This window comes from Paroedura picta, chromosome 1 (assembly GCF_049243985.1).
Source record: "Paroedura picta isolate Pp20150507F chromosome 1, Ppicta_v3.0, whole genome shotgun sequence".
NCBI lineage: Eukaryota > Metazoa > Chordata > Lepidosauria > Squamata > Gekkonidae > Paroedura > Paroedura picta.
In genome coordinates, this window is record NC_135369.1 from 175,158,874 (window position 1) to 175,172,726 (window position 13,853).

Sequence of the window (13,853 nt, forward strand, 5' to 3'; positions counted from 1 at the left end):
GAATTGATAAACTTGCAAATTGTAGATGTCATCATCCAACTGTTAACACCTTTACTCTATGCACTATCAAGTGATGAGGTAGCAGGACTTGGGGGTCGCCTTGTGTTATATCAGGCGGCGTATCTGATAGGGGAGGGTCCTAGGGGGCTCAAATCAACAATGTTGGTTTGTTGGCTTCAATCAAAAGCTTAGCAGTAGAGTTCTGTTTTTCGGGTCCTGCAGAACTGTGCAAACTCCTGCTGGTACACGGAGGTTTGACAGGCTTGTTTTTAACCAGCATGCGGCCTCTTGTGCTTCTGAACTCACGCTAGCAGGGCCGGCAAAGTAGCGAAAGCTTAAAAGCCAGTAACTGCTTAGCTAGCCGCAGACTTCTGACAGTGTGTCCGGCGTGACACCCCTAATTGGAGCCCCGGGCAAGCGGCAAGCATGTTGTGCTTGTGTGTCAGCTTGTGAGCTTTTACAGCGCATCTTTCTGCTTCTCACCTCACTTGCCCAAAGGCAGTTCATGCTCATTATCGGTCAGTCGCTTAATTGCAAGAATCGCATGAGATGCAAAGCCTAGACAAGCTGTATATTTACGAGTTAGATCTTTGGGCACTGCTTCATGGTTTGCATCCCTTGCTGTTCCGGTCACTTTTGGTGCTTCCCTCCTTCCTTTTTCCCAGTAGTGTGTGACTTTTTGAAAATCCGAGCTCAGCTGAGCTTTGGGAGTGAAGCTTTCCTTCTCCTCCAGAGCTTGTCCTTTCACTTCAAATCAGGTCTGCTTGACCCTTATCGACTCCGTACATCGTTATGTAATCCAGTGTGGCAGCAGCTCTTGCCGACTAGCTTAAAGGGATGCTTCATGTAGAAAGCAGATCACACATTCAACTCAGACAGCGATAACCGGCTTTAAATTAACTTAGCCAGTCCCTGTTTTGTTTGTATTCAGGATGATTTGGTTTTTATGCCGCCCCTCCCCGCAAGCAGGCCTAAGGAGATTTTACAACAACAAAATGACATTGTTAAAACCACAGTTTGGTTTCTTCAATTCTACCCCCGCCCCCCCCCCCCACACACACAGCTACCATTTTGTTCCTTGCCAGAAAGTGGCCATAGGGTAGGGAGCCGAGGAGAGGAGGGGAGACCCATATGATCGCCAACCAACATGGCCTCCGCCCTAAGCCCTGTGGAACTCTGACAGCTCTGTAAGGGCCCGACTTTCGACTGGCAACTCATTGCACCAGGTTAGAGCCAGTGCCGAAAAGGGGCCTGGCTCTGGTCAAGGCCAGGTGGATATCTTTGGGGCCTGAGACCACCAAGAAGTTGGTATTTGCAGAGCATGGCGCTCTCCAGGGAACGTACTGGGAGAGACATTTACGCAGGTCCCAGACCGTATAGGGCTTTGAAGGTCATTACCAAGACCTTGAACCTGATCCTTTCAGCCAGTGTGCCATGAGACAATCATAGGTGCACCCTGGTCACGTTCTTGACACATCGGATAGTGCCCTTTCAGTGTGCTTTTGCAGCTCTGTTTTCCTGTGCGGAGCAGGAAAATCTGCTTCTGAAGTGTATTGTCCAACATATGCGGAATGAAGTCAAAATGGCTGCACACTTCCCTTCAGCAGAAGGCAGCTACTCTGTTTCAGTGGCTAGGGCATTGGAGTGATATCTGGGAAAGCTGGGTTGGAATCCCCACGCTGCCATGGAAGGTCACTGGGTGACCTTGCACCAGTTACAGACTCTGCCTAACCCACCTTGCAGCGTTGCAAGAGGGTTAAATGACTTAGGTTCCCATTGGGGAGCAAGGCAGTGTGTCTATGACTTAAATCCAATAAATTGAACTCTCCACTTTGCAGATTCCTGCTCAATTCAGCGAACAGAATGCTTGTAAGGCCGAATGTCAGGTTTTCCTTTCAACACGCTTTTTGTTTGTTTTGTTTCCCCTTCTGTGCTGACTTGCAGGCCCTTACAGCGCTACTGTCAGATGATAGCAAGTTCGGCTTTATTGTAATAGATGGTAGCGGTGCACTTTTTGGCACTCTTCAAGGAAACACCCGAGAAGTGCTGCACAAATTCACAGTGGATCTTCCGAAGAAGCATGGTAAATGTATAAGAATGGACCACCGAATGTGTTAAACATGAGATGGTGTCTCTAGGGAGGAAGCGCTTTCATCCAAGATGTGTTTTGGGCGGGTGGAGAAAAATATGAATGCGTTTGACTTCCAGCGGAAAATATTGGGATGTATCCTACGAACTGCCACCGGGTGGCAGACGTAGATGTTTTCCCACCTATCCCTTTTGGTGATGTTGGGCCATGTTGTGGATGAAAAACAGTGCCACGTTGGGGGGGGGGAACATTGCCACATGCGATGAGGATGAAGAGGGCAAGAGTGCTCTGCCTCTTCCCCCTCCCGAAAAAGGCTTTTAGCACCAGGAATAAGGCCTCATAGGATCAATCCCATTGGTGAACCGTTCCATGAGAATTTGTAGCTTTTCTCTGAACAAGCTATTGCGAGAGCAAGGTAAGTAGAAATGGGAGGCCAAACAATTTGGGTGACTTCATTTGCAGAACGTTTCCCTTCCTTACTGTGTATTGGGTGGTAGTCTTTTTGTTACTGTCGTCTTTTAAGCTTGTCATGACAGCGTACATAAAAAAGGGGTTGCCCTGCTTTGAAAATGCTGGTTGTTGTGAATATAGTAGTTGTGAATTTCCTGCATCCTGCAGGGGGCTGGACTAGGTGGCCGTGGAGATCCCTTCTGACTCCTTGGTTCTAAATTGGTCCATTCCTGAAAGTCTGTGAACTTGGTCCTGGGCTCACCAATATGCACCTGTTCCAGGCATCCGAACGCTAAAGAGAGAAAGCTGAGGGTGAAACCCCGTTTTCATTAAGAGAGACATTTCACTTTTGCTGCGTGCATTTCAACCCCTGCTCGCTCTCTCTGTCTCCAAGGAAGAGGAGGTCAGTCTGCCTTGCGTTTCGCTCGCTTGAGGATGGAGAAACGGCACAACTACGTAAGGAAAGTGGCGGAGACGGCCGTGCAGCTGTTCATTTCCGGCGACAAAGTGAACGTGGCCGGTCTCGTGCTAGCTGGATCGGCTGACTTTAAAACCGAGCTGAGCCAGTCGGACATGTTTGATCAGGTAAACAAAAAACGTCCTCTGTCAAGCAGCGTTCGGTTGCGTCGACGGCTCGTATGCCTAATTCCTTTGCATGCTGCAGTGCAGGGAGCTAAGGGTTAAACTTCACAAGAACCGTAATTCAGGGTGCAGGGGAGAGGACAAAATGTGCCAACATTGGCCATTAGAAACAATGGGAAATTTCCCTCTAGATTCCAGGCATTCATCAAATACTGCTCACGTTGGAGCAAGCATTGAAGGCCTAAAACCTTTGAGGTGGGTCCAGACGGTTTCTGCTTATGCAAGGCGTTTCTGTCAGTGGAGCCAAATACTCTTGTCCGCTCTTCACTGCAGCCTGCTTTTTTCCCCAAGATGCTGCTTTTGAGGGATTGGGGGGAATCCTCAGGGAATAGTAAAGGTATCCCCTGTGCAAGCACCGAGTCATGTCTGACCCTTGGGGTGATGCCCTCTTAGCGTTTTCTTGGCAGACTCATTACAGGGTGGTTTGCCATTCCCTTCCCCAGTCATGACCGTTTCACCCCCCAGCAAGCTGGGTACTCATTTTACCGACCTCGGAAGGATGGAAGGCTGAGTCAACCTTGAGCCGGCTGCTGGGATTGAACTCCCAACCTCATGGGCAGAGCTTTCAGACTGCATGTCAGCTGCCTTACCACCCTGCGCCACACAAGGCTCTTCAGGGAATAGTATGAGAGGCAAAAAAAATAAATAAAAAGTTGCGGGGCGGGGGGGGGTGCATCTTGGCTGCTTCAGGAAGACATCTTTGGTGGTAATTATCCCACTCCTTTGGTTAGCTAGATTCATTCATGTCTGTTTAGTTTATTTAGAAATAGCAGCTTGGATCTTCCGCCTTCCACCTGCACAGCTGTCCTTGATAGTGGAGTATGTTCTCCTGATGCCTTCAGCTGATGCAAGTCCAAGATCTTGCATGAGCAGAAAGCACCACCTGCCGGAGGAAGGCGTTGTATGGTGTAAGACAGAGATGCGCAAGAAGGATCTGAGCCCACGAGCAGGCAGTTACTCTCTTCCTTTATATAAGAGGGTGAGGTATATAAGAGAGTGAGGTGGGTGAGGCTCTCTCAGCGTCACCCACCTCACAGGGTGTCTGTTGTGGGAAGAGGAAAGGGAAGGCAACTGTAAGCCGCTTTGAGACTCCTTCGGGTAGAGAAAAGCGGCAGATAAGAACCAACTCTTCTTCTTCTTCAGTAATATCAGGGCTCTCTCAGCCTCACCTCCCTCACAGGGCGTCTGTTGTGGGGAGAGGGAACGGAAGGTGAATGTAAGCCGCTTTGAGACTCCTTCGGGTAGAGAAAAGCGGCATATAAGAACCAACTCTTCTTCTTCAGTAATATCAGGGCTCCCTCAGCCTCACCTTCCTCACAGGGTGTCTGTTGTGGGGAGAGGAAAGGGAAGGCAACTGTAGGCTGCTTTGAGACTCTTTCGGGTACAGAAAAGCAGCATATAAGAACCAACTCATCTTCTAAGAGGGTGAGGTTTCATTTTACATTTTCAAGTAAAAGAACCAAAACAGGTATTTATAGTGATGCGCAGTCCCTTGGATTCAGTGTGGGGATTGGTTATTTCCATACGAAATGCCCGTATTTGAATCTAGAGGCATTCTGGTTGGGTCAACGATGAAACATTCTTCATCTTTTAGAGTAGCGCTGCTAACCTTGGGTCTCGCATCTCTTTTTTTTTTGTAGCGATTGCAGTCCAAAGTACTAAAGCTAGTTGACATCTCATATGGTGGTGAAAATGGGTTCAATCAAGCCATTGAATTGTCCACCGAGGTTCTGTCTAATGTGAAATTCATTCAAGAAAAGAAACTAATAGGTATGAATAAATACGTTACCCATCTGACCTTTCCTTGCAGCATAAATAGACCCCAGATGGTCTGTAAGGGTAGCTATTGAGGTTATAGGATTCTTCCTTCTGCTGTAGAGTAGTGGGAAATAGTACTAGCAGAGTTGTAGTGTACTTTTTATCGATCCCATTCTTACCGATAAACATACAATGTTGCCTATTTGATCTGAAACCGAAACCAAAAAAGGAGCACAACCCAACCTTAACCAGGTAGGAACTCAGAAGTTGAGCTGTACAATAAAATAATGTAGAACTTGTTGGTTATTTTTTATAGTTCACAATTAAAAACCGAATAAAAACTTCATAAGAACTATACAGAATTAACAGCACAGAAGACCAAACACGTTTTGACCCTACTGGGTCTTCCTGTGGTCAGAACTGTGATAATACGCTCTCTATAAAATATCTATATTAAACTCTTTATAAAGTGTAGCTGAGTGGTTGAATGGGATCTGTAAATTATGGCTCCAACCAATATATGTAAATGTTATCCTTTTTGGAGACCACCTCCTATGATATGTGCCTAGGGTCACCATTCTTCGCTATTATACAACAACAACAAGCCTTTAATAGCATATGAAAGTACAATATAAGAAGGGAAAGTGCAAAAGGATGCACTGCTAGTGAGAACAAAGGCAAAGATCATGCTTTAGACGTAATACATTCACGATTTCTCATGGCAAGATGTAAAAACTTTGCTACTGGTTCAATTATATCGGGGTTCTGGGATGTCAAAAGAAACTGAGTCTTTCGTTCATCCGAATGTAGTTCTCTTACACAGCAGTGAGTTAAGAAATTTGGCTCGGATCGAAGAATAAAATGGACAATGGAAGAAAACGTGTGTAATTGATTCTATACAGCATTGTCCACATGGGCACAACCTAGCTGAATACGGGATCTGTAGAAATCTCCCATATAGAACAGCAGAAGGTAGAGTATTAGTGTTCGCTTCAGCAGCACAAATACTAAAATTGGAACGATACAGAGAAGATTAGCACGGCCCCTGCGCTATTCTATTATTCTGTGCTGAGAGTGTATCTCATGTGCGTGAGAAAAAAAAGCTATATCAAAGAGTGTAATATAGATTTTTTTATAGAGAGTGTATTATCACAGTTCTGACCACTGCGGAAGACCCAGTCGGGTCGAAACACATTTGGTCTTCTGTGCTGTTAGTTCTGTATAGTTTTTATGAAGCTTTTCTTCTGTTTTTAATTGTGCACTACAATAAATAATCAACATTTTTACATTCTTTTATTGTACAGCTCAGCTTCTAATTGATCTGAGCCTTGCTGTTGGGAACAAGGCGTGGCTGTCGATGAGACCCTTTTGAAAGTGGTGCACGTGAAACTTGTCACTGAAAATGAGCCGCCCGAGCCGTTCAGTACTGGATTAAGTTGGAGAGAATATTCTCTTGGCCATCCAAAGCTCTCCTTGATACCATTTTTGGATTTTTTTTTAAAACTGCCAATGTATTTTCTTTAGAGTTCGCATTTTCCTACAGACATAGGACCCTTGTCGATTTGTTGAAAGATCTGCCTTGCTGTTAACAGCTGCAGCTACTGTATCGAAGCATCCAAAGATATCTGGGCTTTGCTGTTAGAGTGCAATTTGAAGCTACGGTGGCAAGTCGGCAGACAAGCGTCTGTAAAACATTTTGAGACACCTAAAAATACAGCCACGGGCAATTGTTGTCTGCATGCCATCCGTTCAGATATTGCCAAGCTGGTAAAATTCCCAGTCCACTGGATGACAGGCGATGGCATTTAACTCTCCGGTGTTTGTAACGTCCGTTCTTAGCAGCCCGCGGAAAGCCCATTTTTGTTGCACACGCAAGCTTGTATAAACTTGCAAGTCGTTGCATGCGTTTTAAACATTTTTTTAAAACGGCATCATCTTCCAGTGAGTGTTCGGGATTAGATTTGGGGGAGTTGAGGAATTCCGAATTGGGTCCTAGGAAATGAAGGCCTTCCCCTAATGCAAAGCAAGTAAGAACATTGTTTTTCTTCTGGGGTGCTCCTTTATCCTGAAAGGTACTAATGCAAACCTCCTTCTTGACCATCTCCTGTTCTCAAAATGGAATCTTAACTGTGCACCAATAAAGGGACACGGTTCCCATGAAGCAGGCCTGCCGGAGACGTTGTCATAATTATTAGACGTGAAGGGCGTTCCCATGTCAGAAGAAGTCAGATACAGAGCATGTGGATCTGCCAGTTGTGTTGTTGCTGTTGAATCCGATGGTCATTTTGGTGGATTTTACTGTTCTCCTGAGCCAAGTTTGACCCCTACCTCCAGTTTAAGTGCTTTTCTGTGGAACAAAGGCTTCAAACTTTGCCCAGTAGACAAGCGGGGATGGGTTAGGATCCTTCGCATCATGTGGGCATAACAATTAACAATGTGGCTCATAATAACATCCTCCTGTCGGCTAAATTAAATTGCTGCTACGTTCAAAATCATGTTGATTTATCGTACACATGGTATGTTCATTCCCTCTTTATTTATTGTCTTTTGGTTTGTACTAGGCCGGTATTTTGATGAAATCAGCCAGGACACGGGGAAATACTGTTTTGGTGTTGAAGACACTCTAAAAGCCTTAGAAATGGGAGCAGTAGAGATCCTGATAGTTTATGAAAATCTGGATATAATGAGATATGTTCTCCATTGCCAAGGCACGGAAGGTATGGATTTTAGCAACTGCATATCTGTTTAGAGTGACGCGGATTACATTCTAAAGCCTCTTTCATCTTGAGTGTTCTCACTTGAAATCATACAAAATCACTGGGGCATTTTTACACATATTTATGAACATGGACCACCTTTGGTTAATATATGCATGTAAATATACATGTTTCGCCTTTACAGTTGATGTTCAGAAAACCCCTCAAGATGGGTAAGGGTAAAGGTAAAGGTATCCCCTGTGCAAGCACTAGGTCATGTCTGACCCTTGGGGTGACGCCCTCTAGCGTTTTCATGGCAGACTCAATACAGGGTGGTTTGCCAGTGCCTTCCCCAGTCATTACCGTTTACCCCCCAGCAAGCTGGGTACTCATTTTACCGACCTCGGAAGGATGGAAGGCTGAATCAAGTTTGAGCCGGCTGCTGGGATCGAACTCCCAGCCTCATGGGCAGAGCTTCAGACTGCATGTCTGCTGTCTTACCACTCTGCGCCACAAGAGGCTCTATACCCATCTCAACATGGGTAGTCAACCATTAAGTGATATTTGAAAGTACTTGTGTTTAATGCTTATAAATGCATGCATGTAGAGTTAAGAACAGGCTTTTTGGGCTGATACTCAGGTGTCACCATAGTTGGGCAGCTGTCACAGGCCACCTCCTGACTCTTGACCAGCCCATCTGCTCCCAGCAGGGATTGGGGCAGTCCTTCATCTGCTGCTGGGAGTGGACCACAGAGCAGGTGGATCGTGACTATGTTGCTGCTCTAAGCATTGTTGGTGTTGATGGATTTTCTAAGAGACCAGTAGCTGGAGGCCGGTCAGAATAATTCCTTTTGCGCATGCTGGAGCCCTGGTGCATACCAGTAAGGCTCAAAAGACAGTGAATTTAGTTGCATTCTCCCTTGGAAGGACAAGGAGAACTGGATGTGTGGGGAACTCCCATCCGTCCACATTTGGCAGCAGGAAGTTCAGCTTCAGTGTCCCAGAGGGAAGGGGTTCCCCCTTCGATCTTCACTTCCGGTCTCGGAAAAAGTTAGCATTTGGAGAGAGCTCTCCGAGTGTTTTCGCTTTTTATGTTCTCTTTGAAGTCCAGCGTCTTGATTTACCGCATGCCTCCTCAACAATGGGGCAATCTGGTAACATTAAGCTGTGCAAGAAGTTGTCCAGGGGTATCAACCTGTTGTCCTCGAGATGTCCATGGACTACAATTCCCATGAGCCCCTACCAGCAAACGCTGGCAGGTGGTCATGGGAATTGTAGCTCATGAACATCTGGAGGACCACAGGTTGAATACCCCTGCTTTTAGAGTCAGACAGGGCAGGATCCACCCCAGGTCTCCACCTAGCCTGCAAGAAAGTTTGTGTTGATCATTCATACTCAAGAGTATGGCTTTCACCAACTTCAGATGATTCCCCTGTTCTCTCCGATACAAACCCTGGCCTGTCCAAAAAAGAAGGTCCAATCAATGTTGAAGGTCACCTCCCAAGCCCCAAGAAGCCTTTTGCCACCAAGGTCTTCTTGTATCTTTTGTTCCTGCTCTAAAGTTCCAAAAACTTTGTACTCCTGCTGTGGGTTCTCCACATCAGGAGGGCATTCCTGTCTCAGGGAGAGGGGGTTATGGCTTACTCTAGCAGCGACCTCTAACTTGCCTTTCCTTAAGTTACCTGTCCAGGTACTGAAAACTGAGTAGGATGAACTATTCACTCAAGTTTTCTGATGGCTCAGGAAGTGCCATGCCTTCCCAGCTTCAGCAGTAACTCCTCCATATCCCGGTGTGGGTGCTGCCGTTGCCAATATGGCCTCCAAATCAAACTGTTGCATAGATGGAGGAAGGGGCACCTAAAGAGGCTGAAGTCCATAGGAGACTTCAGCAGCTTAATTTCTTTTTAGCCTGTACGTCATTCCTTCGGCTGCGCAAGATGCAGAGAAAGTTTTTTTTTATGTCCTCCCTCCTGAGGGCAGAGACTTCCTTAGTTGTGTGCAGTTCAGCAAGGGCCATTGTCACTACTGTGGATGCCAAGCACACCCTCTGGCTGAGCAACTGTTTGATGGAAGCTTCAGCCAAGACCATAAGAGCATCTCGCCCCTTCAAGGGTTACATGCTCTTGGGGGGACAAGCTAGAAGGTATTCTAACAGAGCTAAATATAAGAAGTAGGTCCTTCCAATCTCAGATAGTTCAATTCCCAGGAGACATTTTGGCTCTTCTGTGGTGTCTCAGGCATGTTTTCCTGCTAAGACTCCTCTAGTCTACAGCAGATTTCCCTGGAATCTCCAGCCTTCTGAGAGGCCGATCCGTTCTTCTCGCACCAGAACTGGTGGTGACAATGGATGCCAATCTGGGGGGAATGGAGAGCTCACGTGGAGTCAACGTTACATACAAGGGAATTTGTTCCTTCGGGATCAGTCCCGATCAAGAAATTGGTCATAGTTGAGAACCTTTTCCTTGGCCCATCATCATTTTTCCTTCAACCATTGAATCCTCATCTATGGGCATCCAGACCAACATGTTGGCCAAGGCCTACGTGCGCACCCAGGGGAGCACCTTTAAGCCTTTAAGCTTAAAGAGAGAAGCCTTTAAGCAAGCTTCAAGGGGCATGAAATGGTCAAATCTTCACCTACAAAGCATAAAAGCAGACTACATTCATAGCTTGGCCCAACAGAGAAGCGAACTGGCTTCCTGGGTTGGTTCTGGACCCAAATGTAGAGTCTCTGAAGACATTAGTCTGTGACCAGTACCCCTGTCTCCTTGGAAGCAACTAGGAGACTCGGGCCCACTTCATTCCACTCTGCCAAAAAAGGAAATGGAAGTATAGAGATGCTATAGGAAACAAAAGGGAAGTTCAATAATGGGGTGATTGACCGAGTGGTTAGTCTGGGTAGGATTGTGTTGCTGCGTTTGCGGAGTTTCTCAGATTGCGTTATTGGAAAGAAGGGTGTTCCCTACCCACATCTGGGTATCCTAGACACTTCCTAGTAGAATGGACCCTCACAGTAAATACCATATTTGCCATCCCCCTCTCTTCAGGTGCTGGGTGGCAGCACTCTGGCCATCTCCTTCCTTTCCTCTCCCCGCAACACACTCCCTGTGAGGGGAGGTGGGGCTGAGAGAGCGGTAAGAGAACGGTGACTGGCCCATTGTCACCCAGCTGGCTGCATGTGGAGGAGGGCAGGCTACGACCATCTTCTAACACTAGCCAGTGGTGGAAGGGAACCTCTTTCTGAAATCCCAAGTAGGCAAGGTGCAACAACACAGCCTGGTTTGCATCTGCTCACGTTGCTTGTTTGAGCATAGGGTTCCTCACAAAAAGAGCTTCCGGTCCCCTGTGTCAATCACATCTGGCTTTTGTGCTGTAAATTAGGAATGTTGTGCCACTTAATCTGTTTCACAAAGTTTTGCTGAATCTCTTCCTTTTGCCCTGCCAGAGGAGAAGATACTCTATTTGACACCGGAACAAGAAAAAGACAAATCCCACTTCACAGATAAAGAGGTATTTTTTCAAAACTACATCTGGAGCATGCTGTGGTAGCCTGGGGTTTTGTGAATGTGTGTCTGCCTAACTTACCTTTCCGGTTCTTTATGTTTAGACTGTATTTGTGATACACGCATGAGAAAAATGACTGCGGAAAGCTTAACTTAGCAGCCCAGCTCCTTTAGTTTCCTTGCTTGTCTACAGCAGCCATTCTCAAGGGGGGGGGGGTCTGGCACATTTGAAAGGGTGCTACAGATTGAACAATGTGAAGAACCCAGCAGGTTTATGGGAAGCCCAGGGAACTGAATTGATGAAATATCCTTTTTGTCGCATGTCATTAATTGCTTAAAAGTCCAACTTTCACCAAGGGAAAGAAAAAGAACTCATGTAATCAGTTCCTCTGTGTGTGCTTGAATTAATGCCTTCAAGATACAGTAGAAACGCCCATGTTTCTCTTGGTCGAATGTTCTAGAAATCTGTCTCACTTATCTATAAAGGTATGTTGAGTATAGTTATAGTTAGTTCACTCTTAGTTTAGGCCTTTTTAAGCCGAGTTCACTGGGCAAGCAGCCAGCCTACCGCAGGGGACCCTGGATAACCTGAGAAGAGCTCCTAAAAGGGCAGTGGCCAAAAACAAAGATTGAGAATGGCTGGTCTACAGATTCCTGCATCTGCCAAATGATTCTTTCATAGACATTTCAGTCATTGGCAACCCTAGCTTCCTTTCGCTGCTCGCTTCCAAAAGCACATGCAGCCGCAAGACCTTCCCCACCAGCAACAAGGGAAAAGAAGCCCTAGTCCAGGGGTAGTCAAACTGCGGCCCTCCAGATGTCCATGGACCACAATTCCCAGAAGCGAATGCTGGCAGGGGCTTCTGGGAATTGTGGTCCATGGACATCTGGAGGGCCACAGTTTGACTACCCCTGCCCTAGTCGCTGATTCCTCCCTGGCAGACCCGGGGTAGGATTCAGAACAGCTTAGACAGAAGCCCAGACCAGCTTCTCTGGTGCTCCTTTCATTGCTGTGCTTATTCCGCTCCTCGCCTCCCTCCCGGGTGGAGTCCCAGGCATGCCCATTGTTTTGAGGTTCTTCATTCTACATAGTTCATGTTGGTGGGGGTGGAATCACTTTTGACACGACAGCTTTGCAAGCTGACAAGAGGAAGAGGGAGAGAGCTCTAAGTCCCGTCCTCTAAGCAAGAAGAGCAGCTGGCAGACCATCAAAGGACACCCACAGTAATATAATCTGGATAGCAGGGGGGAAACCTGTTGCCAAAGGGTAAAAGGCGTTCGGGTTCTTAAAGGGTGAGACTTTTGCAACTTCTCCAGTTTGAGTACCTAATGCTCTTGAACGGTGTGAAAGAGACTCACAGTAAAAGGCTAATGAAGGAGGGAGCTCATGATGGGCTTGAGTACCTTCAGCTTCAAATGTGGGTTTTGAGTACCTTTAGCTTCACTGTTTTTGTGCGTTTGCGGTCAGGAGTCCTGAGATGTTCACACATGGAAAAGGCAATCGCCATGGCCAGAGCCCAGTCACTCAGCTTGTGCTTTCTTCCTATGGGCAGCAGGTCTTTCCACACTGGACAGAATGTCGGTGTAGCAGCAGGGCAGTTTTGAGTTTCGGGAAGCCACGTTGCTCACGCCTTTTCTTTTTTTTTCCAATCTTCATCTTGCGTAGACCGGCCAAGAACACGAGCTGATAGAAAGCATGCCCCTCCTTGAGTGGTTTGCAAACAACTACAAGAAATTTGGAGCCACATTGGAAATCGTGACAGACAAGTCACAGGAAGGGTCCCAGTTTGTGAAGGGATTCGGTGGAATTGGAGGTAAACAGCGTGTATTCATCTGGGGGGGGGGGCGGGCGGGGTGTGCTCTGTATTGATATGGTATCAACCAGCAGGATGCTAATGGTGTCACCACAGCCTCCTCCCAGCCCCAGCCCCACTTTATCCATCTCTGAAAGTTGTTCCCGCCTGTAAGCAGCCGCCATATATTTTTACTCAATAAGCCACTTGAACCGAGAAACATTTCTTATTTGTGCAATCCTTAAGCTGGACCACTGTCTTATTCAAACTGTTGGTGTTAAGTGCCGTCAAGTTGCTTCCAGCTGACGGCGCCCTTGTTGAATTAATGTCCCCCAAACGACCCTATCAGTTCAGTTCAAACTTTATTACAGTCGTTCAGACCAAGTTGTATGAAGTTAATACATAAAAGACCAAAAGAAATATGGTCATTTGATACCATGCAGTTTAAAACAGATCATAAAATAGAACTTAAAAATTATGCTACTTTCGAGCATCGGATTTTTATGACGGCGGCACAAAACTTAGCCAGCTGAGCTGTCACCTGGGGGGTCTCTTCACTTAGCAGCATCTTTGCTTCTACATCATGATGTTCTGGCAACTTTTTAAGGAGTGGTTCAATCCAGTTGCTACGAATGTCTACATAAGCAGGGCAGTGGAACAGTATACGCTCTCTTGTATCAATTTCGTCACTCCCACAAAAACATTGTCTCAGTGTAAGGGGAATGTTCTTATAGCGACCCTCTACAGGAGCTGAAGGCAAGACGGAGCATCTTGCAAGGGCAAATGCCCTTCTTTGTTTACTTATTACCAGCTGAGACAGATAAGTGGCAGGGGCCAGAACATATCTTGTTTTAACTACCCTATCGTTAACAGTTTCACTCGAGCCTTACAAACAGGGTCGTAGCGTCCTTTCCAGGCACTTTGC

At 46.5% G+C, this 13,853-nt stretch overlaps 1 protein-coding gene and 1 non-coding gene across 3 annotated transcripts in view; both read left to right on the top strand.

The window, feature by feature from the left end:
• The window catches only part of ETF1 (eukaryotic translation termination factor 1), a 38,683-nt gene that overhangs the window by 20,835 nt on the left and 3,995 nt on the right, over positions 1-13,853 (top strand). For both annotated transcript variants that reach the window (XM_077312795.1, XM_077312803.1), the window contains 6 exons: positions 1,945-2,083; positions 2,934-3,124; positions 4,822-4,951; positions 7,501-7,656; positions 11,078-11,142; positions 12,802-12,949. In XM_077312795.1, the coding sequence (XP_077168910.1) occupies positions 1,945-2,083; positions 2,934-3,124; positions 4,822-4,951; positions 7,501-7,656; positions 11,078-11,142; positions 12,802-12,949 (829 nt within the window). The remainder of the gene's footprint in view (positions 1-1,944; positions 2,084-2,933; positions 3,125-4,821; positions 4,952-7,500; positions 7,657-11,077; positions 11,143-12,801; positions 12,950-13,853) is intronic.
• LOC143828058 (U6 spliceosomal RNA) lies at positions 5,923-6,028 on the top strand. Its single transcript, XR_013227492.1, has one exon. It is a non-coding gene; the product is annotated as a U6 spliceosomal RNA (small nuclear RNA).